At 41.3% G+C, this 26,586-nt stretch overlaps 3 protein-coding genes across 3 annotated transcripts in view; 2 read left to right on the plus strand and 1 right to left on the minus strand.

Annotated features, from left to right (window-relative positions):
- The first annotated feature begins 233 nt into the window (after positions 1–233).
- Positions 234–3,148, plus strand: LOC6623309 (dnaJ homolog subfamily C member 2). Its single transcript, XM_002047719.4, has 3 exons — positions 234–641; positions 782–927; positions 1,518–3,148. The coding sequence occupies exons 1-3, from the start codon at positions 394–396 to the stop codon at positions 3,032–3,034; spliced, it is 1,911 nt and encodes a 636-aa protein (XP_002047755.1). The 5' UTR covers positions 234–393; the 3' UTR covers positions 3,035–3,148.
- Positions 3,149–3,292: 144 nt separating this feature from the next.
- On the minus strand, positions 3,293–5,111 carry ICA69 (islet cell autoantigen 1-like protein). The gene is made up of 3 exons (XM_002047720.3): positions 4,295–5,111; positions 3,989–4,231; positions 3,293–3,923 (listed from the first exon to the last, which is right to left on the minus strand). Exons 1-3 carry the CDS (start codon positions 4,877–4,879, stop codon positions 3,507–3,509), a joined length of 1,245 nt encoding a protein of 414 aa, XP_002047756.1. The 5' UTR covers positions 4,880–5,111; the 3' UTR covers positions 3,293–3,506.
- Positions 5,112–5,272: 161 nt separating this feature from the next.
- ko (Stork-head domain-containing protein knockout) overlaps positions 5,273–26,586 on the plus strand; it is a 55,598-nt gene continuing 34,284 nt past the window's right edge. Inside the window, exon 1 of the mRNA XM_002047721.4 lies at positions 5,273–5,575. The gene's annotated coding sequence lies outside the window, so the exon portion shown is untranslated. The remainder of the gene's footprint in view (positions 5,576–26,586) is intronic.

Consider the following 26,586-nt stretch of genomic DNA (forward strand, 5'->3'; position numbering starts at 1 on the left):
TTACAAAAGGAGTAAGAACAGGTTTTAATGAAACAATAAATTACTTCAAGTCTTAATTCTCCACACATCGAAAAGTCACTGGATTTATTTGGAGTCGCTCGTTTCTATATTTGAATAATCGACCTGCCACCACATACAGCTATCACAGTGGACAGACGTCCAAATTGGTGTTGGAAAAGACTTTTCAGCCTTGTGCCTATCGATTTTAATGACAATCGGACTTAACTATGCCTTTTTTGTCGCTTGCCTACACTGAGCTCTAGCATGCGGTAGTGAAGTGAATTAATTACACACTTTTCGGGTTTTCTAAACAAAATTCGAGGTAGTGCAGTGTGCTTTATGTAATTTGAAGCAATTAGTTTTTGCTACACAATACACACCCACACACCAATAATGACTAACAGCCTAGAGTTGGAGTGCTCAGCACTGAAGGTAGCGCGTCATAAAATCGAACGCGTTGGTTGCGCATATTTTAACGCACGCCGCCAAATTGGCGATTCGAGCGGCGTCGAGCGCAGCGATTCCGATGAGAAATTGGCGGGCGCTGGCGAGGATGTCGACATTAGCTACCTCAAATCACTTGATCCCAAGGAATGGAAGGATCAGGATCACTACAGTGTTCTCGGCCTTGGCAAATTGAGGTGCGTTTCTATTTAGCTTTCTGTGTGTGCGCGCGCGTGTGCGTGCTGCGTGTGTGTGTGTGTTGCGCCAGCAAGTGTGTGTGTGTGTGTGTGTATTTGTGCGTGTGCACGTGTATTAACTGCGCGTTTTTTACACACAGATACGAAGCCAGCGATGATGATATTCGGCGGGCCTACAGACGGATGGTGCTGCTGCATCATCCGGACAAGCGGAAAGCCAAAGGCGAGGAGGTTATTACCGACGACGACTACTTCACATGCATAACAAAGGCCTACGAAATACTCGGTAGGTAGTCGATATCGAATTGCCTTTAGATAGTTGTTTTGTTTTTCGTTCAAGGTTGGAAGATATAGTATATATAAATCACTATTATTTGCAAATCTCAAATCACTTCTTAGTTATTTATATTAATCAGTTTTTGTGACGTGTCTTCGTGAAGGTTTTACTAGCTACCAGAGATGAGAGCGGATCAGCAGATCGAAAGATCCTAATTTGTTGTATCTCGATATATTGAAATGGTTAATTTGAAGTCTCAAGTAATGCAGACACTAAAGTTTCATTATAAATTGATATAGTGTGAACAGATGAACCATGCCCGTCCAATCTTAAAGCTATATTAATGAATAATAAATCACACATCAGGTTTCTGCTAGTTAGGGTATTTCAGCTTCGGATAAATTTGTTGTTAGACCATGTTACGTCAGAATTCTCTATTTGCTTGTTAATATCTTAAAACAATTCTTACGTCAGCTTCAGCCTTTACACTTAATCGAATTCGATTAAATTCTTATTCTAAGATCACAACAGCGAAAATAAATTGGATCTAATTTGCTGTCAATATGTTTAATATCCGTATTTATAAATATCTATTGCAGGCACTTCAAAGACGCGCCGTAGCTACGACTCAGTGGATCCCGAGTTTGACGACGCTTTTCCCACACAAACGGATATCGAGAGTAACTATTTTGACTCGTTTAATAAGTATTTTAATTTGAATGCTCGCTGGAGCGAAAAGTCAAATGTGCCGCCATTTGGCGAGGTGGATGCCAAACGTGAGGAGGTGGAACGTTTTTACAATTTCTGGTACGATTTCAAATCATGGCGCGAGTTCAGCTACCTGGACGAGGAGGACAAGGAGAAGGGTCAGGATCGCGACGAGCGTCGTTGGATCGAGAAAGAGAACAAAGCGGCGCGCATCAAGCGTAAGAAGGAAGAAATGACCCGCATTCGTGCCCTGGTCGATTTGGCCTACAACAATGACAAACGCATTCAAAGGTTCAAGCAGGAGGAGAAGGATCGCAAGGCGGCAGCCAAGCGCGCCAAAATGGATGCTGCTCAGGCCCAAAAGGCCGAACAGGAGCGAGCGGTGCGCGAAGCGGCGCTGGCCAAAGAGAAGGCTGATAAGGCCGAGCAGAAGCGCATCGAGCAGATACGCATTGAGCGCGAGCAGCAGAAGAAGGTGCTGAAAAAGGAGCGCAAAACATTGCGCGACAAGGTAAAGGATTGCAAGTACTATGCCAAAAACGACAAGGATCAACTGAAGCACATGGAGGGTACCGAAAAGATATGCGAAACATTCAGTTTGTCCGAGCTGCAAGCTCTCAACAAGGCTATGGAAACGAAGGGCAGAGAATCCTTTGTTGCTGCGCTGCATACCGCCGAGCAAAAGATTGCCGCTGAGCTGGAGGAGCTCAACATGGCGCAGCAAAAGAAACAGGCGAACAACACGCCCAAACAGGGCGTTAAGGAGGTGAAAAAAGGTGAACTCTGGAGCAATGAGAATGTGCAGCTGCTGATCAAGGCGGTAAATCTGTTTCCCGCTGGCACCGCACAGCGCTGGGATGTTATTGCCACGTTTATCAATCAGCATTGTGGTGCAGGTTCCGGTCAGGTGACTGCACGCGATGTGCTCAACAAGGCAAAGGCGCTGCAGAACAGTGACCACTCGAAGAGCACGCTTAAGACGCAGGCCAATGAAGCGGCCTTCCAGAGTTTCGAGAAATCAAAGAAGGAGGTCCAAACAACAAACGACATCACGCTCGGGGAATCTCCGGCGGAGAGTAAGGAGAATGTAAAACAGAATGGTGGCGATCATATGGGTAATCTGCAGCAGCAGCAGCAGCCGGAGCCCAAGCAAAATGGCAATGCTATGACGGCTCCAGCTGCTACACCCGCACCGACCACCAATGGCGTCGCATCAAAGACTTGGACAAAGGAGGAGCAGGCTTTGCTGGAGCAGGCAATTAAAACGTATCCGACAACAACGCCCGATCGCTGGGACTGCATTGCTGCCTGTATACCGAATCGCAGTAAAAAGGATTGCTTGCGTCGCGTCAAGGAGCTCGTCGAGCTGGTCAACTCTAAGAAGGAAGCGCAGGCGGCTGTCAAATGAGTGGCAGCACAACAACTGCTAATCTTCCCCTCCTCTGCCCTAGCTGCTGTGTCCAATATACATTTTATTTAAATAAATAAACCTTAAAAAGTTTGAACGTTTAGCGAAAAGTTACATTCAACCGCTTTGCATTTCAAAACCGGCAAAACTATCGATATGGCGACTATCGATATTTCTGCTCAAGTTCTGTTTATCCACTTCCACTTAAACTTACAAAAATTTAGCTTATACTTTATGCTGCATGTCTCCACAGAAATGTCTAAATAAAGAATAATGTACTTTATTGACAAACTCATTTCATGTGGAAAAGCTAAAGCTATCGACAGTGAAAAGGCCAAAACTATCGATAGTGACAGAAAAACTAAACTATTAATACTAACGATAGACCGACCAATCGATATCCGCCGTATATTTCTCTGCCGTAGATGCTGCGTCCTGGAAACCTCAAGTCTATCCACGCAAACGTCCAGTTTTATGTCTGCTCTGCCACGCGTCGTCCGCCACTTAATTTTAGATCAAATGCCTGCGGATTAGCCAGCGGATCCAGGTCGGCAAATAGTTCCAACCAGGGATTGGAGCTGGTGGTGCTGCTGCTGCTGCTCTGCTGTGTCTGTTTGTTGTTCGCTTTGGGCGCAGCCGTAGCAACGGGCGAGATGGTGCTCGGCGTGGGCGCCTGCTGCTGTGTAAACATGCGCGCCCAGAATTTACTATTGCTGCTGGTGTCCAGCAATGGCGTCTCGAGAAGCGGCGCCTCAATAAGCGGACTTTCCTCCAGCTGCTTGGACAGCTCAATGAGCAACGTTTCGTTGTCACCGCAAGCATTTGGCGGCGCGGGCGTGTCTTCTGCGGGCGGCTGCGACTCGGACTTTGGCTTGTCTTGGTATTCTTCCTGCAAACAAAAAGACAAATTATAAAGTTTGCATACAATCTTATTATTATAGTCTAGCAAAATACCGCAAAGAATAAAGATTGATCTTTGTCGACTGTCTCAAGCGGCACTGTTTCCGGGGCATCGGCGCCCTCATTTTGGGACAGTTCCTTGAGCACACAAAAGTCGTATTTGGGCTTCACGACCAGCGCATTGGAAATGGTCTGAAAGGTGGAGGCAGCTTTTTGGGCAAAGTTCTTCAGCTCAGCCAAATAGGCGACCAGGGCATGGGAATACATATTGCAGCGTGCAGCGGCCAGCAAATCAATCTGTGTGGAATGGGCGTAATTCAGTAGGAAGACTAAGTTAGCTCTTCGGAAAATTTGGGGCACCTTTTGTATAGAGTCCATGGAGTAGCCGTCAAAGTTATGCTTGGCGGCGCGCACATGAGCCTGAGCGGTGCGAAATTTGTCCAGACCCTTGCCAGTATCGGGGTCCATGTCCTGGCTGGCCGTACTCTTCATCCAGGACAACGCAGCACGGTATTCGGTGCGCTCCTTTTCCATGGTCTGTAGAGTTAGTTCCGTGTCCTTGACAGCGCGACAACGATACACGTCCACCTCGTGCTGCAGGCGCAATAGCGGAACACGGACGCACATACGCTGCTGTCCTGCAAAAGACATAGCCTTGCCCGCGTTCGTGATGCTGCCGCCCGTCGTTTTACTGCGTTTACCCGCCTCCTTGAGGAAACGCCCGAATACGCACTCCTCCTGCGACAATATGCACAGGCGCTCCTGATATTGGTCAATGATTTTGCATAGTTCCGTGCTGGTGTCGCTAATCGATTTGAACACCTCGATTTTGGCGTCCAGCTCAGCGTCTGAGGATATTATGTGCTTGTCCTCTTTGCTGCCCAGCTTGCGCTGGACGACCTTCTTGGTTATCCAGTATTGGTGCTGTACCTCCGACTTTAACATATTTTAGTTACAATTTCACTCAGAGATGAAAAAATTTCTGCTACGAAAGATAAAGCACACACCAAAATGAACGTTATGCGCCGACGCAAAACCCAAGTATATTGACGTTGCCACACTGTTAAATAACAGTCAACTTTTAATTTAACAGGGCTAGTCCGCGAACAACAAACGGTATATAAGGTAACGCTAATTCGATATTTGATTTGTTTTCTATTCTATTGTTTTACAAATATCTCCCAGAAATATATTTAGTTATCTGTAAATTATAAGTCTGGCAATCCCATGATTAAAGGCTAAAAAATACCATTTAATGTAAGCACCTTAACATTGCCATTATGAGTTTAACATTGGAGTTTACAGATGTATCTACTGCATTTTATAACTGTAACCGTCTCTTTCAAAGAGCACACGACGTGCGCTCGCTTTGCATTTTGTTGTTGCTTTCGTTTGGCGCTGCATTTGACCGCGCGCCGCATACATTTTGCATAGAACACGCTGCGCTTCGTACGGCATCTGTCTTGACATTATTTTAACGTACCAATATTTGTGCAAGTGTTTTTTTGATACGTTCGCGTCGCGCGCGCTTTCATGTTTGTGCGGTGTGTGCGTGTGAGACAGGGCTAAAGTTCGTCTATGACTGCAATTGCAATTGAAAGCGACAGATATATACGGCCATATCGCTAATTCGCTGGACAGGTAAGCTAAAGTTGCAACGAGTTACAGTTACTTTCAGCTTGTTGTCGAGATGCTATTGCACAGGCACATGCACACGCACACACACACACACACAAACACACACACGCACGCACGCAGTAGAAGCTGAAGAAGAAAGTGAACAAGTGTGTGCGAATGTTTCTGCTTCTTGTGCAGCATCAGCGGCATCGGGGGCTACCTGACCAAAACGGGTTGGGAGTTGGAGCTTTGCCACCTGCAGAAATGACAGCGTCTGGCAACTTCACTGTCTGCGTGGGTGTGCGTGTGTGTGCATGTGTGTGTGTGTGAGCCCTGCTCAAATTGATTGTTCATTTTGTTATGAAGATTATGTCTATCCGCCTGTTAGCACCAACAGTGCGTGACCCGCGCCTTGGAACACTTGAGTTTTTAAACTGATTGCATTAACAATTAGATGCGGCTCTGCGCGCACACACACCAAAAACCACAACAACAGCAGCAACAACAAAAGAAACAATCAGAATTGGAATTAAAACGAAAAGGTCATCCACGGGCACTTGCCGGCCTCAGGTCTCAGTTAAAGCTTAATGGGCACAGCGCGAGGCTTTTTACATGCCAAAAAAAAAAAAACACAAAAAACAAAAACAAAACAAATAAAATAAGAAAAAAATCTCAGGCCGCCGCTCGTTACAGACCCGTTATTGCTGCCGCTGCTGCTGTTGTTGTTGTTGTTGGTTTTTCCAGCTTCAAAGCCGCGCTCCGCCTTGGGCCGGCGGCGCTGCGCAGTCGCATTTAACAATTGTTATTGAAACGAGCAACAACAACTACAAAGATTTCACTGCGCCAACTGCACTTGACGCTGACACACTTGTAGCTGTTGTTGTTGTTGTTGCTGCTGTTGTCAACGCCTGGTCACATTAATCAAAAGCGCTTCGATTGCACTCGATTGTCGAGCAGCACGTTATCGATATCAAAGCTTCACTCTGATCTCTTTCTCTCCCTATCGCACGCGTTGTGTATATGCTTAAAATCTCATGCATGACGTTGCCAGCTACAAAGAGAACGACAACAACAACAACAAACCGAATGCTTTTTTGCATTTTTCTCACAGGCCGCAACAAGAGGTATTACAAAAATAAAAAATGAGAAAATTTTTACAAATATCTGCGCATACATAATTTTTGCTATCTTTGTTGTTGTTCTTGTTGTTGTTGTTGTTGTTGGTTGTATCAAGTTACTTTTGGTTGTTGCTCTGCTCTCATTTGCATGCGATTTGTGCATATTTGCTGTTGTTATTGTTTTTGTTGTTGTCGTCGTCGTCGTCGTCGTTTTTCCACTGATTATTTTTTGTGTCGCCGCACGGCGTTGCTGCAACTAAATTGGCCTTAATTGGCTGCCTTTTTGCTGCCAATTTTTGTTGCCGCTGTTATCGGTCGTTGCCGGCCGGCCACTTGTGGCATGCAGCAATATTTTTTTTCTTTCGATTTCTTGCAGTTTTTTGTTTTTACTTTTATTTGTTGCGCTTATTTGATTTAATTAGGCTGCGGCAGTTTTCATTATTGTTTGCAAATTGTGGGAAAAATCAGTGAGCCAAAAAACGCATTTCGAGAATTTATAGCGCCTGGCTGGCTGGTTGACTGCATTTTATAGCCGGTTGCATAATTCAGTTTCAGTCGCAGCCGAAACTGAGCGCAAAAACAAGCCAATAAATCAAAAAGCCATTCTCAAGCCAACGGCAACAACGGCTGCTGCAAGTGCTGCGGCCACAACAGGCTGAGCTCGACCGTAAGATACCCTATATTTGGCCGAAACAATTCTAATTCCTTTTGCTTAGCCAAAAGCCAAATACAGTGCATGAACTTTTCAGTTTTAAGCTCAGAGCGCTGAGACCCATTTATGTTAATGATGCTTTACAGGGTATTACAGCAGCACCAGCAGCATTTACAATAAGCGGCCCGTATTCAGAGCATGTCAATGCAGCTATCTCATGCGAGCACTCCATATGTACTTATGTGGGCTATGGTAATGTTAGCCAGCCCACCCCTGCGGCCACCTGCAGCTCCCAACCCCCTGCACCCACACACACAGACGCTCACAGAAATGACTACAACATTTACCGTTTGGCAAGGTCTGTCAGGCCAGACCAGCTGGGGCTCCGGCTCGGATTCTTGCCCACCCATTGCACAATCTCAATCTGTGCGCCGCGTGTGTGTGTGTGAGTGTTGGTGCTCTGTCAATAGGCCAGTGCCTAGTTTATTGAGTCGTCTGGGAGGGTTTGTTAACTGTCATGCCCACGTGACGAGGCCAAGCAGCCAGGCAGGCAAACAGCCAAGCAGCCAAGCGGCCAAGTGGCCAAGTGTCCAAGTGGCAACTCATATATATTTTTAAACTATTTTTTTTTTTATGTGTTGGGTTTTATTTTTGCATTGTCTCCGTCTCATGTCGCCAAGTGTCGCTGATTAAATTTCAATTTGAATTGCTGCCCCAAGTGGCAGCCGGAGCGGAAGCGGCAGCTGTATATCAATGCTTCGTAATGAGCTGGGCAACTGATTTGACCCAATTGGCTGCCCACCTCTCGAAACTCACACACACACACACATACTTGCAGAAACTCGTACACCTGAGGCCTCCTACATGAGCACCCGATTGACCCAGTAAAAAAGCCTTGCCACTGGCCACTGGCCACCATCGCCTCAGCCGCCAGCCTGCAGCCTCCTCTTTCGTCGGCTGGACTTAAATATAGCTATCAGCTTTAAGTGGCTGCCAGTGCTTGGCAAATTTATTGAATCTCATTGGGAGCAGCTTTCTATACTTTCTCAGTGCTCAGTGCTTGAGCCGATGCGGAAGATGGAAGTGAAAAGTGCGCCAAGCAAATCAAAAACCAATGCAAATCTATCGCTCGACTCGACTCGGATCTGCTCTGCTCCCCAAATGAAAACATTTCAAAGGCATCTCACGGATGCGTCGCGACGCGTTGCGGCTTTTGCGGTCGCACAAATATTTACATACATATTGAGTTATAGCCGATGGATTTATAGAGACATTAAAGATGTGGAGAAAAAAAAGTGCGTGGCTGGCGTTTTAATTAACCCATAAGCTCAACTGGCCAATTACTTTGGACTTTGTCGGATTGTTGCAGCAACGCACGGGGTGGTGGGTTGGCGGGTTGACGGGTTGGTGTTGCAAGCACAATTTGCGCCATGACTTTCACTTTCAGCACAGCGATGCATACAGGAGCTTCGCACAGGGGTTAGATAGCGCAGTGCAGACTCTTTTGCAGTCTGGGTTAATGAGGATGCCACATTGCTGCACAGTTCGTGCGGCGTTGCACATTTGTCTTGCAACAAAAACAAAAACAAAAACAGAAAAACTGTGGCAGCCGCTTTCATGTAATTTATTTGTTTATTGTCTTGGCCGGCCTACACCCACCCCAGCAGCTGTTGTTACACTTGCACTTGCCAGTGCCTTTTCCAACTTACTTATCTCTGCTGTTACCTGTCCACCTTGCACCGCCCCAACACCCACCTTGCGGCTCGTTAGCTGAAGATGAACAAGTTTGTACTGTTTTTTCTTGTTCACGTTTCGGCTTCTTTTTTTTTTTATTTTATTGCTCTGCCCAGGAAGCAAGCAATTTTTCATTGTTGCTGTTGCTGTTGTGGCGTCCTACTATTCTCTCGCCCGCACAACTCATGCGAGCCGCCTAATTAGCCGAGGGCTGTTTTGGGGCAACTGCCAGAGAGGTCTATGCCTCTTACCACCACAACCATTTTCCAGCGTTTCGCTTGCTTCACTTGTTTCGCTTTCGTTCTCACAACAGTAAACGAATTTCCCAACTTTTTCACATCCACATGTGCTTATTCGGAACTGTTTCCTGTGATTCACATGCACACAAACACAAACACACACACTCTGATCTACAAAAAAAACAACAACAACAACAGAGTGTTACTCATACGATTCCTGGCTGCGCTTAAGCTCCTGACCGTGGCGACTCACCAGCTCGAAGAGCCGCTCAGCCTGGCTCAGCGCATTTCCAGGAAACGGCATTTCCTCTCAGCAGACAGTTGCTAGTTGCCAGCATCCAGCCAACAGGCTTAAATTTTGAACGCCTTACTAAGACTCGTGTGTCACAAAGACACCGTATTGCCCTTGCTGCTTGGAGCTATAATAGGAGCTAATATTTTGGTTGAACTGCTCAAAAAGTAACTTTGTGCAATATGAAAATGTTTCTAATATTGATAGAAATTTTAATTTGGATTCTTTATATATCAATAAATATATCAAAATCCATAAAAATTCAATAATAACACTTTAAAACTGGCTAAGTAAAAGTTTCGAACCAGCTACCTGTCTAAAGATTCGGTTCGAGAACTTGGTTTTCCAGATCTATCTGGTGCTTCATAGAGTTTAACTCTTAACACTATCTATTCCAAATTAATCTATTAATTTTAATTTATATTTCTATATATTTCTTAACTTAAAAGATGCTCATTTAGCAAAAATGGGTAGACAAACCATAGGATTGGCTCCCTTCTATGTAATTTTTATATTTGATATTTATATTTCGGTTGGAATTTGGTTTTGGCTGGACTTTAAGCAAATGTTTTTGTAGTTCTGTTGTATGTATTTAACTATTCGATTCTAATATAATTGAAAAGGGGTACACACATATATAAATATCTATTTTAGATAGCCCGTCAAAGCTTTTGAAGATTTGAAGATTATTGGTTTATAGACTTATATGTTGTAGATAGACAGCCTATCCTTAGGCACACTTTATTGATAAACCTTTATTGATTTTATTTAGTACTTACATAAAGAACATTTTCTTTTTCAAATTGAGAATTTCTAAGCAGAGTCTTAGCAGACAATCACGCGCCAAGTAGTTGCCTTAGCTGACGTACTAACTTCTCAAGTGTATCGCATCTTCGACTTGTCTAACTCATCTTTCATTTTGTTATTGTTTGTATATGGCCGTAAGAGCTGGTTGAGTCATATGCAAGACCTGGCCAGAACACGCTCAGCGTTGTCGTCGTCATCATCTTTGCAGAAAACTTGATTTAACTGTCTGTGTGTGTGTGTGTGTGTGCAAAGTTGTTGCAAGTTGGGTTTTGTTGTAGGTTGCATTCTGTTATGTTTTGCTTTTTGGTTTATTGTTGTTTTTGGCCCGGTTAGTTGGTGCTTTGAACGTTTCTCACATGATTAAGCCAGATTGCTTACAGCTTGTTGGCCCCGCAGATCGGCATCTTGTGCAGCGCTCTGCCTTTTTGCCAGATGCATTATTGTTTGCCTATTTATAGCGCGTTCGCATCTTGGACTTTGACTCCCTACGGTTAAGAACTCATGGGCCCATGACGCAGCGCCTTTGGCTAGCACCGATTGCTGTTACGATTTAACAACATACAAATGCACTCGAGGAGGCTGTTGCCTGGGTTCAAGCATTGTTTAATGCCAAAGTGCTGGAGCCGCAGAAGAAGAAGAAGCAGAAGAAGAATAAGCAGCTCGTGCCCGCATACAGCATACAGAGTGGAATGACGAAATCACAGGCACTTGAGTTCAGTTGGCTCCATGTCTTGTGTTCTTGTGCCATGTGGTCTCAATTGCAAAATGCAAATATCAACATTGAAACAAATTTTCATTATTTGCCTGACAAAATGTTGCGCCAAATGGGCAAACAACAGTCCGTCTAGCAGATGCCTCGATAGATGTTACCTTGATGTACGTACATGCCAATATATATATATATATACATTTATACATATTCACCCCGGCACGCACCCCGTTGTGCAATTGATGTATGGTTGACCTAGTCGAGTGTTTGATGCTGCTGGCTGTTGCTGCTTTTGGCATTCTTAAGTCTCTTTGATTCAATTTATGCTAATTGCTAATTGCATAATAATTCAATTGAACCAACTGCAGACGCAGTTAGCGACTAGTCAGCCACATTTCCGCATTGTTAAGCGTCCGCTGCTAAAAACTGCTCCAGCTTGCCGCCGCTGCTGCTGCTGCTGCTGCTGCTGCTGCATCTGCATTCAATTCAATTACACAATTTCTGTTCGGTCTTTGGTAATGCAAATTTTGTTGCCCCGCTGCTGCAGTTGCTCTTTAATTAAAGCCACAAAGATTGTTTGCTTGGGCCGGCGATTTGATCATTAAAAACACTTTATAACTGGCTCACCAGCCAGTCATTCGGTTCTTCTCTCCCTCTCTCTCTCTCTCTCTGTCTGTCTATCTAGCCAGCCCACTGGGCGTATGGGTAATGAACAACGTGTGTTGATTACTCATACGCCCCTTTGAAACTGACCTAACAATTATTTGAAATCATTAGCACAGGGTATTCTCACTTTCGAAACCAGTTGGTTGAGCCAAAAGTTGGCTGCGTCAGAATCTTTAAGAGTCACAAAAGAAAATTTTAATAAAATAATTAAAAATATTAAAAAAATGTACATGGCAAGATTAATTTAAAAAATATTTATTAATTTAGCTTAAAAAATGTTAACAAACAATTTATTTTGAAAATATTTCGAAAATACAAACGCACATTTTTTTGTGTTTGCAAAAAAGTTGTTGAAACATGCGTTTCATGACATTCTTTGAGTACGGAGCAAAAATCAGCGCATATCTTAAATAACTTATATATTTAACAAACTTTGGCAAGCCAAACTTTTTTGAGTGCGTTGAATATGCAGTAAAATGCTATCTAAAATCATGCAAAAAATAACCCTCGATGTGCCACTATATCATTTAATAACCATAGCAACAATCAGCTAAACAATTGTTTTGTAAAAAAACCTCTTTTGTTTATATTCAAGAAGATATTCAAGGGCATTAACGTTTCGGTGCATTGAGCTTGGCTTTTTGTTACAGCACAAACAATGACAACAACACACAAAACTACAACAACTAAATGCAAAAAAAAAAAAAAAACGACAATAACAAGAATAGTTGTTAATTTTCACTTTGTCAGCCCGAAAAGGTAGAGAAGCAAAAAGCTGAACAAAAAACCAATTTCAACATTTTCATTTTCAAGTTCATGGCTAGAAGCAAACGAACAACAACAACGACGCGTCGATAGCTGCAATTTTTGAATTAGCCAAATTACTATTATTTGGCGCAGCGCACACACAGATACAATATATACATATATATGCACAGCACAGATACACGTACTTATAGATACACTCCAAAAATTTGTTAGCCTTGCTTGTCTGGCCTCGACCGTGGTGTAGACCCTTGGCCATTGTGCTGGCTTTTACGTGCTGAATGATTTAATGTCCTTTTTGGCAGCCACGTCACACCTTACCCCCTGCTCTGTACTCCAACAGCTGTGGGGTAGCTTACCCTAAACTATCCTATTCTAGCCATTGCAGTTGAACATTTTTGTCTAGACTGCGGCAAATGAACTTTTTTTGTTTGTTTTTTTTTGTTTCGGGTCCTCAAAAAGTGAGTTTTGTTTCGTATCGTTGGGTTTTCGGGGTTGGGGCTGGGCACACGCCAGACCCCGCGTGCTCGCCGAAGGACCTTCGTACGCTCATTTCCGTTACGGCGTTTCAATTTATCGCGCCGCGACATTTTGCGCTTAACTCTTGCGTGTTTCGTTGTCGGCTTTGGCTTTCGACTTTTGTTTTCCTTTTGCATGCAGCAACATTTTTAGGCAAAATGATAAAAATTTTAATTTCATTCGAAAGCGGATTTTCGCCTCGCGATTTCGCTGTTGCACTTGGTGTGTTGACTTTTCATTTGTGTGGGCGTAAGGGGGCACATGGCCAGGGTCACAAAGTTCACAAGAGTTGAGTTTTTGAATGCTCTGCACTGGAGGGAATTTGTATTTAAATTAGAATAACGAAGGTGGGCATAGCTTATGTTTAAAACTAATTTATCGTATCAGGATTCGATAATTTATATATCGCACCTGATTATCGATAAGAACTGCACAGTATCGTAGCTTTAGATTGTTGATAGTATTATTTCGATTATTAAATAAGATTTTTCCATTGATTTCATATCTTAACCTAAACATTTCTTAGTTGGTTTGTTCAATTCGCAACTTCTGTTTTTTTTTACTAGGGTATCTACTAGTTGAGCATAGCCTTCGCTAACATTAATAATTGTTTTTGCTATTTAGCCCGCATTGCTTTCTGATATTTGCGTGCCTGTAACTGAACTTCAAAGCCAGCGATGCGCATAAGGCCGATAAGGTTGCAAAACTAAAAACTAAAGACTGGGGCAAGGGTTGCATTGCATAAGCACATCAATCGTTGGACCAGACAGGCCGGTAGGAAGAGAGTTAAATATGGGCAGACTGCAACGGCGTTGGCGACCGAGACGCCGAGAGGGAGAGAGATAGGTTTGCCGCAGGCCATACATCATGCAGAGTATTGGCCACTGGCGCTGGAGCTGGGCCCAGACACACCAGTGTCTAAGCCGCTCATAACAACTGGCAATTAAAGTTCATGAATTGACAAGAAATTCACAATAAAATCAGCCACATTTATGGGCATAAAAAAGTAGACAGTCAATCCGCCTGGCAAGGTGGGTGAGGCATTAGTTGGATTGAAATGGACGCACTTGGCTCGGATTTCACATTCTCCGAAAGAAATGCTGGTGTAAATCTTGGGCCATGATTGGCCAATACTTCAAGTCGAGAAATACAAACAATATTTATCTGTATGTTGGCAAACTCGAATGGGTTTTGAAGGTAACCCAAGTGACTCTAAAAATAAAATAAAATTGCGCACAACTTGCGATTAAGGTCAGCTCAGCTGCTTGACCCGATTCGTAGTGCTGCACAACAACAATTTACAAAGAACAACCACAACACAATGGCAACAACAATAAGGAAAGCTGAATTCGCAATTTAATTACAAACGGAAACAAATTAATTTTGAACAATTGAAATGCGCCACATTATTGGCAAGCACCAAAAATAAATGACCAAAAAGCACAAGACAAAAAACTGTGCATAATGATAATGATAATGATGATGATGGTCTTGACGATGATGCTGATGACGATGCTGCTATTGCAGAAAACGAGCTGAAGATATAGCAGTCTCTGTGGTCTTACCGAAAGTGCAATGCCAGCCCATGACTTGGACTTCAACTCCAACTCTCGACTTCGTTTGCTACGCTCATAAATTTTTGCAGTCCGCTTTAAATGTTGATGCTGACTTAGGGCAAACAGCCATTGTTGTTGTTGCAGTTATTGTTGTTGTTGTTGTTGTTGTTGTTGTTGTTGTGTTGTGCTGTCAGAATAAGCAATGCAACATGCTGCGATTTTGGCCAAATTGAACGTTCAGTTAGCTGTCCAAATGGACAATGTGTGCGGTATGTGTAGCAGTTAATGTTTATTCTGGCATTGCAATTAAGATTGCCAACTCTGAGGTCTAAGAATGATTTACATAAAGTTTCCTTTACATTTGCATAAAATTGTCAATTAATATGTATATTTCTGGCAAATTTTTGTCTTATGGTGACCTTATTAATTTGTATATTACTTTAATGCCAGATAAATTAGTTCCTTCCTGGTGCTAACTCATACTAGACACTTGTTCTTAATCAGAATCTGAGGTGTGTAACAATTATGTTGAAAACGCAATTATAGAATTAAACAGCATGGGAAACAATTAAAAAAGCAAGTAAAGTGATTTTTATGAATGGAAGTGCAGCTCTTTTAGATTATACATCCGTTCTGAGTTCCTTTTAAGCGATGTTTTTTTTTATAAAGAAGTTCAATATCATCCAGTTAGCTTAACACATAGTGAATACTGAGTTAAAACTTTTGGGTAAAACTAGAAAAAAAAATATTGATGTTTTAGAGTTTTATATAAATACACTTTTCAGACATTTTGAAAATTAGCTTTGTTTGGAAATAGTATTTGGCCGATCGTCAGTTCTGAAATCTGTTAAAGACATATATAGTTATTCCATTCTAAAGGTGACCATTATTAAAAAAAAATTGTTAGATCTATTCTAATCACGTTCGTTTTTAATTTTTCTGTACGAAGCTTTAGCTATGCCGTGTTCTCTGATCTTAAAATGTGCACTGTGAAAAACTTCTGCATAACCGCAACTAATTCGATAACGCGATTTTCCAATTGCTTTCGCTGCTCCATTTACAGCTGGCGGCTGAACCCGCCTCCCGCCTCACGCTCCCCGTATTCCCTGTCGACTTGCACCTCCATTTGCATTTGATTTCAATGCCGCGCAGCATTGCCAATGCGAGAAATCGCCAAGCACAAAAGACAAGCAATAAAAGTTATAAATATTGAAAAGCTTCCCGATACCAGCAAAATAAATAAAAATCAAGAAGAAAAAAAAAAAAAACAAATGCTTTGGGGGCATGCCTGGTGCATCGCTACACGCCCACACAATGTTGGCGCTTTCATCAAAATGCACATAAATTTCAACAACTGCCTCGGCGAAGTGAGACGTTTGTAGCGCCAACGTCCATGTGGGTGGCCAGTCGGTGGAACTGGACGCAGAGCTAGAGCTGGGTCGCAGTCTTCTCGCTCTCCCTCTCTTTCTGTATCTCTCGACATTTGCATCTTTTGAATGTATTTGTTTTTTGTGTGTTGCAGTTGCCGTTGGCAACGATTTCTAAAAAAAATAAAATTTGCATTTAATTGGACAGGCGGCAGTTGAGGATCCGGTGTGTGGGGAGGGGGCGTGTCAATACAGGGGGTGGGCGTTGACAAATTTCGTTTGTTCTAGTTCGAAGCTGGGCATCAGTCAGCGACATCTTTTAAATGTTTGTTGTTGTTGTCTTTGGTTTATGCGGCAGCGTCAAACGACAAGATGACATTTTCAGAAATTAAAAGAGCGATGAGTGAAAGTGAATTTTCTTATGTTGTTGTTGTTGTTGTTGTTATTGTCATTGCAGTTGTTGTCATTTCTTTTGCCTAGTTGTAATGTGTAATGTTTGCAACGCCAACAACAACAACAACAACAGTGTGGCAGCATCGTTGTCTTCGTCTTCGTTCGCGTCTTTTGATTGTCTTGCGATAGCCAATTGAGTTTTCATTTGTCAGTCAGTCAAAGCCAAACGTAAAAACGACCCAACGTCTATCAATGACACAGAAAGAGAGTTTTAAGCATGATATGTGGCTTGTTGCTGTTGTTGTTGTTGTTGTCTTTGGTTTCTGTTGTTTTCTGTGTGTGTACTTTGCTTGTTGCCCACTTTTTTACTTAGTTGCACTGATTAGACTTTTGTTGATATATCTTTGCGTTTTCACTTTCGTTCACTTTCGTTTAACGAGCTCTGATTTCCATTGACTTATCTATGGGCACGTGCCCGTTAACATACACACCCCACCTGCCTACCTCACCATAACCCATTGCCAACGCACCTTTTGCCCACAAGATTCGTCAGCGCACGTTGGCCGGAAATATGTTGACACCAATCAGCTGGGCCGCAGCTGCAACAGAATCTTTATCTTTATCTGTAGTTGACTCAACGCGTTGACCCCCAGTTTGAACTGCGGCTAAAAGCTGTTTTTAAAGTGTCCTTCAAATCTGAAACACAGTTCACAGTTTGAACTCTAAACTTGGCTAACACACACACACTCACACACACACATTTATACTTAAGTGCTGCCCTAATTATGTCGACAATCTTTTAATTATGCGCGCAATTTGGATAAATATGCACGAAATGAGACCCACAAAACTGTATTTTTATTTTTTTTTTCATACCTAGCAGTCTCAGTTTCAGTTTCACTCGTCATTATAAACAATTCTCGTCACTAATTACAATGTGGAAGAACAAATAAGATACAAAAGCCAAGAAAACCGATAAAACATCAACAAATGTAACTGGGTCAAGTCGCCGTCAAGTCAACGTCTGACGAAAAATTGTGGAAAAACTCACGATTTTTATCTGCGGTTTTTTTTCAGTTTTTATTATTTTTTATTTTCGTTTTTTTTTTTTTTTTTTTTTTAGTGCACTTGGAGGTTGCTTAGCTCACGGGCGGCCCTTCCGCAAAGCGCACAAATTCAAATTAAGCTCAATTGAGTACACGACAAGTGCTTATGCCTGCGGTTGGCGGGAATGCCCCTTGTGTGTTATTGTGTCACGTCCTTGCAACTGCAATTTTGCATATGGCCAAGCCTCTTGACCTTTTCACTCGGCCGCCTAACGTAACTTTCCTCGAAAATGTTTGAAAGGTGACAATTGTCCAATTGATCAAAAAAGAAAATAAAGAAACAGCTTCAGTACCTCCACAGCCCGTCTGTCCGGCAGTCAATAAAATTATTTTTGCGAAAGTTGTCGCATAATATGGCAAAAGTGTTTACTTTATTATTTTTCAGTTAGTTTCTTTTACTATTAGATTGTTTTGGCTGTTGCTCCACTGTCGTCCGCACAGCCGCTGCCACAGTCGTTGCCACATTTCACAGCCATAATTCAACTAATTAAATGCACATGAAAAATTCAGCACTTCAAATGGTAAACCGGACAGCCGGATAGCCGGACAGCCGGACAACCGCACAATTTGAAATGCCGCGCCAAGCCAAAGTCAAAGCCAAAAACTTAACATTACTCTCAAATGAAACGCACCGAGAAATATTTCAAATTCGAAATGTACATGAAATCGGTGAATTTTTTTACTAAGTGAAAGAGACTCATCAAAATTGTTGGTGCAGCGCCTGACATTGGTGGCCATGGGAAACATCCACATTTAGCTGTGGCAAATTGAAATTGTTTTCAATCTTGGCGATGTTGAAAACGGACTTGGTGAAATAACTGCTCAGGTAAGGTAATGGAGTTTGTAATCAGTTAGATGGATTAATAATTCTTTCTATAAAATATCCTTAATAAAAACAAAAAGGTAGATATCACATCGATCGTTAGAAAACTGTTTCAGAAGTAAAGAAATATACAATTGGATTATATTTGTAAACTGGCAAATGCAACGATTTATAGTTGAAAAACGTACTTCAACTTATACGATAGCCATTAGCTTAGCGCGCACTTCTGAAATATATATTTCATATATTCCCCTAAACTAAAAGGTAACATTTTATCCACGACAAATCGATTAGCATTTTATAATTACTAAATATCAGATTAATAGCCATGCGATGCCTATAACGCATAAAGTTCATCATCATTAATTCGATATTAATGCCATTAAGCAGTCGATAATTGGGATTTATTATTAGCTAATTTGTATAATTAAAAAACTGATAGAATTTCGAAAATCTATGCCTAGTTCCTTAAACTTCTATACCTTTTGTTTTATTTCTGAATATTTTCGATTATCCAATTATGGTGAACATATTCTTTGCGGAAACTGAATTTGTGCCTCACCTTAGGCGTATTATTTTAATAATTGTGTGGACTTTACTGCAGTAATTTTGGTTTGAAGGCAGACACTGACCGACCTGAAAAGCCTTTCCAAATCAATTAGCGTTGACCCCAAGTGTTACCTCGAGCTCGCATTAATCGCGTAAGCCCATTGAGGCGAGCCAAAAGTATTTTCCAAATGCCCCGCCGGCAACTGTTTAGGTTGTTGTTTTTTTTTTTTTTTGTTTATCAATTCAAACGATCGCCAACACGATATTGCCCTAGGTTGGGCTTCAATTTGCTTCGCAATTGTTGTAGTAGTAGTAGTAGTTGTTGTTGTTGTTGTTATGGCTACTGTTCCGCCGAACAACAACAACAACAACAACAATAACTTGGGCGAAACTTTCACTGTGAAATTCAAGTTTTAAACATTTTTAAAAAGGACACACTTTGATTTGTAATGCATTAATTAAGCGCATCTCATACGCAACGCTGCGTATGCGTAATTTTTGAAGGCTTTCACATTGAGAATTCCGCACTCGATATGGATATTTTGTCATTCGTGTTGACGATTTTCAGTCGCTTGAGTATTCTTCCCGGTTTTCAGCTGTTGTGTTTTTGGTATTATTTTGATTTTATTTTTTTTTTTATTATTTTTATGGCTGCTGGCACTATTTATCGCTTTATTATGGCACGCAAATGGCAAAATTAGCAACGGCAAAGCGGCCAGCTGCAATTATAGATACCCTGTTCGCACCGCGCACCCTCCGCCAGATCCAGCATAGACTACAACTCCACAGGGTAGACCTGTTTCTTTTTTTTTTTCATTCCACAACTTGGCTGCAAAGTTGACCGAATCTTGGTGTTTTATTTTCATTTAATTACTGTTGTGTCAGTTGCAGTTGTTGCTGCGGCTGCTGCTGCTGCAGCATTAATTGGCTTGTTTTGCTTAATAATGATTATTGGTTTTTATGGCTCTTTGATTATGCGATGATGCATCGAAAAAGTTGCCACGGATTAGCGCAAAGTCCGGCCCAGACAACGGGAAAGCCGCCGTCCGTTTGGTGTTGAGCATTTTGCTTGATGTTGATGGCCTGTCAGTCAGTTAGTCAGTCAAAATGGGCGAGACGGACAGACAGCCAGAGCTTGTGGCCAGTTGGAAGTGCTGTCTTAATTATGCAATGGGCGCAATTGAAGACAATTTAAATGCCCGCCAGTTGTGAAAAACAAACACAATTTCCAGCAATAGAAGAAAAAGGCAAGCAATTCAATCAATATTGCAACGAAACTTGTATACACTATTTTTTCACTTTTATTGAATGTAACAAATGAAATGATAAGGAACTGCGAAATACGATGAAATTTTTTAAGTTCAAATATTTACTTTGTTTGATAGTTTACTCTTGCCTGAGATACCACCTCAAGTCACTGGAAATCCATGAAATGAAGGCATTGGAAACTTAGGCTCAATTTATATGACTGACTTAAAAGAATCTAATATATTTTAAATGTATTGTGAGCATCTACTTTGGGCAACTATTATTCCCACAATCCGTGACTAGATACTCGTATATCTAATGCATTTCTTAAAGTCAAAATCTAAACTTAGATCTACACCCATAGCCACAAACAACTTATAAGTTTATTTTGAAAATTATAAAACCAATCCATTTCCACAACAAAACAAACAGCGACATGCAGATAGCCTTTTTTTTAGAGTATAAAACATTAATTACTTGTGTGCATATGCAAGTGGAGCTGTCTTCAACCTTTGCTGGCTGCACTTGATCAACTCTGGAGAGAGGAAAGAAAAAAAACCTAAATGCAGTTCAAGTGGACAGTTGGGGAAGTTGCAGCAGCAAGTGGACAACAAATTATGATTGTGATTATGCAATGGAGAGTAGGGCTAGAAAAAAAGAGCTCCATCGATAAAGTGAGGAATCGAATGAATGCATGAATTGAAGCAGCGCGGCATGCAGCTCCTGTCAGCTCTTGACCTCGTTGCCGGCGAGGCGTTCGCTCGTAAACTTCATTAGAAATACATAAATTTGTAAATGCCGCGTGAAGCGCATGAATACAACTGAAACTGAAACCAAATTAAAATAAAAAAAATAAAACTCCGCCCGCCCCAAACGAAATTTAATGCGTCGCATTTTAATTGCTAGCAATTAAGTAGCAATTACATAAAAAAGCAAAAGCCGCTGATTTTAAATTAAATGATTACAGCAGCAGCAGCAGCAGTAGCAGAGAGACGCGAACGCATCGCTGCACAAACTTATCGAAGGTTTTTTTTCGGTTTCTTTCTCAGTTTTATGTCGAGTATTACGACCAGAAGAAAGTCGAGAGAGTGAGCCGGCAGCAGAAGCGGCTATTAGTTGCACGCGCGCCACAAAATGTTGAATAATTAGCAACAATTATTATAATTAAAATACAAATAATGTGCGGGCGGTTGCATCAGCAGGCGTCGATCGCACCACTGCACCGCTGCACCACTAACCCAAAGACCACTTAATTTATGTCACGACAAGCGGAGCCCAACGATTTACCAAATTCCGCACATAAATTCCAAATGAAATTTTACTAACTATAAATTGTCTGCTCTGCAAAGTTGTTTTTTTGTCAACGAATTTTTCTGTATTTTTCTTTTGGCTCCACAACGTTCGACTACATTACGAAATAATCTTTCAACTCCCACCTTAAAATCATGTTTCCACTTATGTACGTTGTGTGTTTTTGTGGTTCTGATCGTTTTTCCATCTGGCATGCAACGCACTAAATGTGGCTTCTTTAACCCCGTGACAGAACAAATTATATTTATTTTTAAGCAGCATAACATACTCTGTTTCTTCAGCTCTGCCCAGTTTTTTAATAAAGTTGGCGCATTCGAGCTGTAGGCATTTTTTTTTTTGTATATTCAAAGATATTGGTATTTTGGGGAATATTACGATTTCTTAAAAGCTTACTCTATTTATATTTAATATTTTTAATCTCAAATATGAAACTTCTCTAAAGAGTCTTTTTTATATACAAATCCTTCTTTATCCTTCTTGATTTTCAATATAATTTATGAAAGGCTTGCTGGCTACTAGAGTTATAATTTCAATTTAGCCTTTAGACATTCAACTATTTTTGAAAGTCTTTTGTATATATCACGTTTTTCCACATTTTTCTTTTTAATGTATGTATGTTTAGCAATCTAAAGCTCCTCTGATTCAATAAATTTATGTACTGCTCAAAAAATAATCAAAATATATAGACACATAACATACATATATAAATAATATATATAAATATGTATACCATTCGTGCAAACCATACTAATAAGATCTCTATAATTACTTTTTCTTAATGGCATTTATATGAAAAAATAAGTTTATTTTTATGTGACCAGGGTATTTATGCCTCGTCATTAGATGGGCTTTCTCTGATGCTTCTGCTGTTGTTGCCACACACAAATCAAACGCTCAAATGCCTGCAACAAGATGCATGTGACATTCTTGAATGATGGGGCGAGGGACTCCTTCTCTCTCTCAAAAATAAACGAGTACTTGGCATGCGCTGACATGGAAATATTCATTTTAGGCATCGTCAATAAATTTAGCTCATAACACCGTCTGACAGTAATGTGTCATCAGGAAAAATGTTTCCGTACGAACTGGGGGATCGCCGGGTTGTCGGTGTTGTGGACTCCATAGGGCATTCATTCTTAAACATTGATGAAGCCGTTCCCAGCTATCAGCAAGAAGAGTAGACGATTTTACTGTTTACTTAGTTTGGTTGAGAGAAAATAGGTTGATCAGGCTGGTGTGGTGATAGCAGGTAACTTATGGATTAATGAAAAGAATTGCCCAAAATAGCTTGAACACATGTGTTGCATGCTTTTAAATGCATTTAGTTAGTGCCTCTGGTGTTCAAGGTTTGGCCTCTAGATTAATTTGGCATATAAATCTGGCAAACATTATTCTTGTTTGTTAATAAAACATGCAAAATTTGTCTAATTATTTAATGATTTTTGTTTAGCTAATTTGGAAATTCAGCCAATGTAATTCGTATTCAAGGCATAAACATATCGGAAAATGTTGTTCAAAAAATTGGTTAATTAATATTTTTATGTATATTTGTTCTTATTGTAATTCTTAAATAGTATACCTAGATTTAATAGAATCTCGTTCTTTGGTGTTATACTCATTGCTAAATGTATATAAATGGATTTATACCTGATCATATATTTTCTTACATAATTAGTTTGCATTTTTTTGTTAACACTAACGACACCTGTTGCATTGGGTGAACCCCAATGCTTTGATCTTTTGCTCTCGACGAATGTTAATGAAACCATCAACTGTTTGCCTGCCAATCCATCAACCAATTGAAAAAAAAAGCAAAAGTGTTTTTGTATCTTTTTTATGCCTTGTGTGTGTGTTTTTTAAATCAGTTTTCCTCACATGCTATGCAAATGAACCCATTGAATGCCTTTCCGACTTATGTGCTGCCTCATTGGCCCCAACTCTCAGCTTCTCCTCTAGCTGGGTTCGCTCGTGCGCATAATTTAAAATAATGATCGGCATATGAAACTTAATGCGTTTCGTCTGCACCTCGACCGGCTCTACCCTGCTGACCCGTCTCGGAACTGGCTTATCGATCATAGCCAGCGGCGATGCGGCATGCTGCGGCTCATGATGTTGCCACATTTGATGGTTGGGGCCAAGTGCATAATTCACGCACGCAGCTCGCAACAGGTGTCACTCTCACTTTCGAGGCGGCAAAATCTAATTTGCGGCACGTCTACTTGCCCCCCTTACAGCCCCCACTAAACTAACATACAGCCATGCCAGCTACCCTATATACATAACAATTAGCATTTCATGTTTGGCCGAAGCTGTGTTGGACGCAAATTATCGCGTCGCTTGACGCCTGCAATCTATAGCCGATTTTTACTGTAACTTCGACTGTCAGCTACCAACTGCAACTTTTGTTTTTGTGTGTGCTTTTTTTTTTGTCACTTTCCTTTTGGCCATGCAAATTTCTCGCGACGACTATTAATTGGTAATGGCAGCCAGTACCAAAAAAAAAAAAAGACGAGAAAAGCACAAAAAATATAACCATAAAAATGGTCAACACGAGACTCGCGACTTGCTGTGTGCTCAACGGCTATCTGCATGAGCAGCCCAAAGCTCTCGTCCTGAAAAAAAAATATACTTTCTTTGCCACCAACTACAGTTCCAACTGAAACTTCAACTCCAGCTCCGGCTTCACTCCTTTCCAGCCAGAGTCAGACCCAGAGCCAGAGCCAGGCCAGAGCCGGAGCTACAGTTTTGGCTCTGTTCGCTTATCAGCGATCGTCAGCCGTTGGCACGTTTCGTTCATTGGCTTGGCGTGATTGTTGTTGCTGTCGTTGTTGTTGTTATTGTTGTTGACGTGTTGCAAATAGCAATATTCAAGTTTTTATTGTGCTTTATATTAGATTGCCATGGCCAATACAATAATGTGTATGTATATGTATACATGTGTATTCTTGATGTTATTGAATGCGAATCAAAAAGAGTTCCAAGAAATATAACCAAAGGCCAACAAGCGTCCGATATGATAATGCCCAGACAGCAAATGTGGCCATAACGAACGTTTAATGCGCTTACTAACTGATAAATTGAAATGCTTATGAATTTGATAAGAATCTTAAATGCGATTGCTAATGAAGATGTGAAAGAATTAACGCTTTTTATATCAAAGACTAGAGAGAGCTTTCACTTGACTGCTTTGTGGATTTAATAATAAATTTAATCATTATGTGTATATACAAATTGATCATTACTGTGGTAATTGAGCCACCGACTTTCCGTTTATTGTTTCTACGCACAGTAATCTAAGCCTCGCACGCTTTTCATTGTAGCTGTGTTCCATTTGAATGTTTCTTATGCTAACTATAACAACTGTTTCCACAACTAGGAAGAAGATTCTGTACTAATTTCAGCTTACCAGCCCTTACTAAGTCTGTCAGTCAATATTATTTGTAATTTATATTAGTAATAGTCTATAAGATTTAAAATTTAATTGATTCTTTACATAATTTTTTATTAATTTATCAAAGTCTATGCGTTCTATTTGTATAGTCTTTATTCAAGAAGAAATTAACCTCCATGCCAGCATTTCTTTCAGTGTAGCATTAGAAATACATGCTTTACCGCAAGGGGCCTTTTGTGAATTACTCTGTCTACCGCTTTTCTAAGAACTTTGCAGAACATACCTATTCTCTTCGGCCCTCTCACAGTCTGCAAGAGGGATCGAGTTTTTTTTTCTTCTCTCTTTTCTCTCCCTGTCAGTTACTTACAATTCAGCTTCTGCTGTCTCTTTCGTTCATTCTCATTCTAATAAGCCACCAATAAATCAACATTGATTTTAAGTTTTTTTTTTTTGCGCTTTTTGGCTTTGCTGACTCACGATCCAGTCTCAGTCCCATTCCCAAGTCCCAGTCCCAGTCCCAGTTTGACTTCCAGGTCCCGTCTTATTCTCATTCTTATTCCCATTCGCATGCCCAGTCTTCGATGGGCGCTTCGCTTTGTGTATTTTCTTCTTATTTTTTTCTGTGCTGCCCAGCTCTTAAGCTAACAAATTCTGGCAAGGCGGCCATTTAGGCCCAAAACAAAAAAAAAAACTGGCTTGGGCACATATTTCAGCAAAGTGTTGGCCAGCACGCGAAAGAGTCGCCGCCAACAGCCGGTTTTGGGCCACCGCCTGGCGCTGTCCGCATAAGGAGAAAGCCTGTGCCCAGCATGCACAGATGCAGGAGATTCCATTTGATTCTTGTTCCGCATAGGAACAGATTCTTGCCCCACAAGACCCTTTGCAGCTCGCTGCAATCGAAATCCAGTTGCAAAATTTGTTATATGACTTACATTAGCGGGCGCTCGGTTACCTACACAAAACTGGCGCCCGCCCTCTAAGCCACCACCGACCCCTCCACTTTGCTGACATTACACGTTGGCCGCCGATGCCGCAAATGTTTCGTGCATTGTTTTTTTGTTGGTTTTTTATTTTTTTTTTTTTTGGCAAACGGGCAACAGAATTGACATTTCCTTTTACAACATCCAACAAGCTGCACAAGCTGTGCAAAATGAAAACTATAAATCAGCAGCAGCAACAACCAGCAAAACAGCAACAACAACAACTACAACTGTTCCATGTGATTGTCACGCTTGAAGGACTCTTTCGGTCCGTGTCGAAAAAAAAGATATAAAAAGCGAAAATGAATTTGTTGCTTTTCTTGTTGTTTGTTGCAGTTGTTAACAGCGCTTGTTGTTGTCGTTATTGTTGTTGTTATTGTTGTTGCCTTTATGAAGTAGGTTACTATGTTTGTTGAGTAATTGAGTTTAGTTTTTCACACACGAGTGTGTGCCTGTTGCTGTTGTTGCTGTTGTTGTTGCTGCAGTTGTAGGAAGCTGCTGCACATGCAACTTGGCAAGTTGGCAACTCGGCAACAGTTTTTGCATGTCTTAAGACACAACAAGCGACTCGCTTGTCTCACAAAAATGCGAGCCAACAGTTGCCACAGAATGCCAAAAGACCCTACAGTGAAGCCTAGCTACACTTGAAGATCACATGTGCTTAAGTCTCGAAGAAAGGGGCTTTATACTGCCTGGAGAGATAGAATAAAGCATTACGTTGACGTATTTTAAAGCTATTTTCAACGAATCGAAGTACATTTCTCGTTATGACTGTTAATTGCAACAAAGGCTTATTAATTAACATTTTGC

The sequence above is a fragment of the Drosophila virilis genome, chromosome 3, assembly GCF_030788295.1.
Source record: "Drosophila virilis strain 15010-1051.87 chromosome 3, Dvir_AGI_RSII-ME, whole genome shotgun sequence".
Taxonomy (NCBI): Eukaryota; Metazoa; Arthropoda; class Insecta; order Diptera; family Drosophilidae; genus Drosophila; species Drosophila virilis.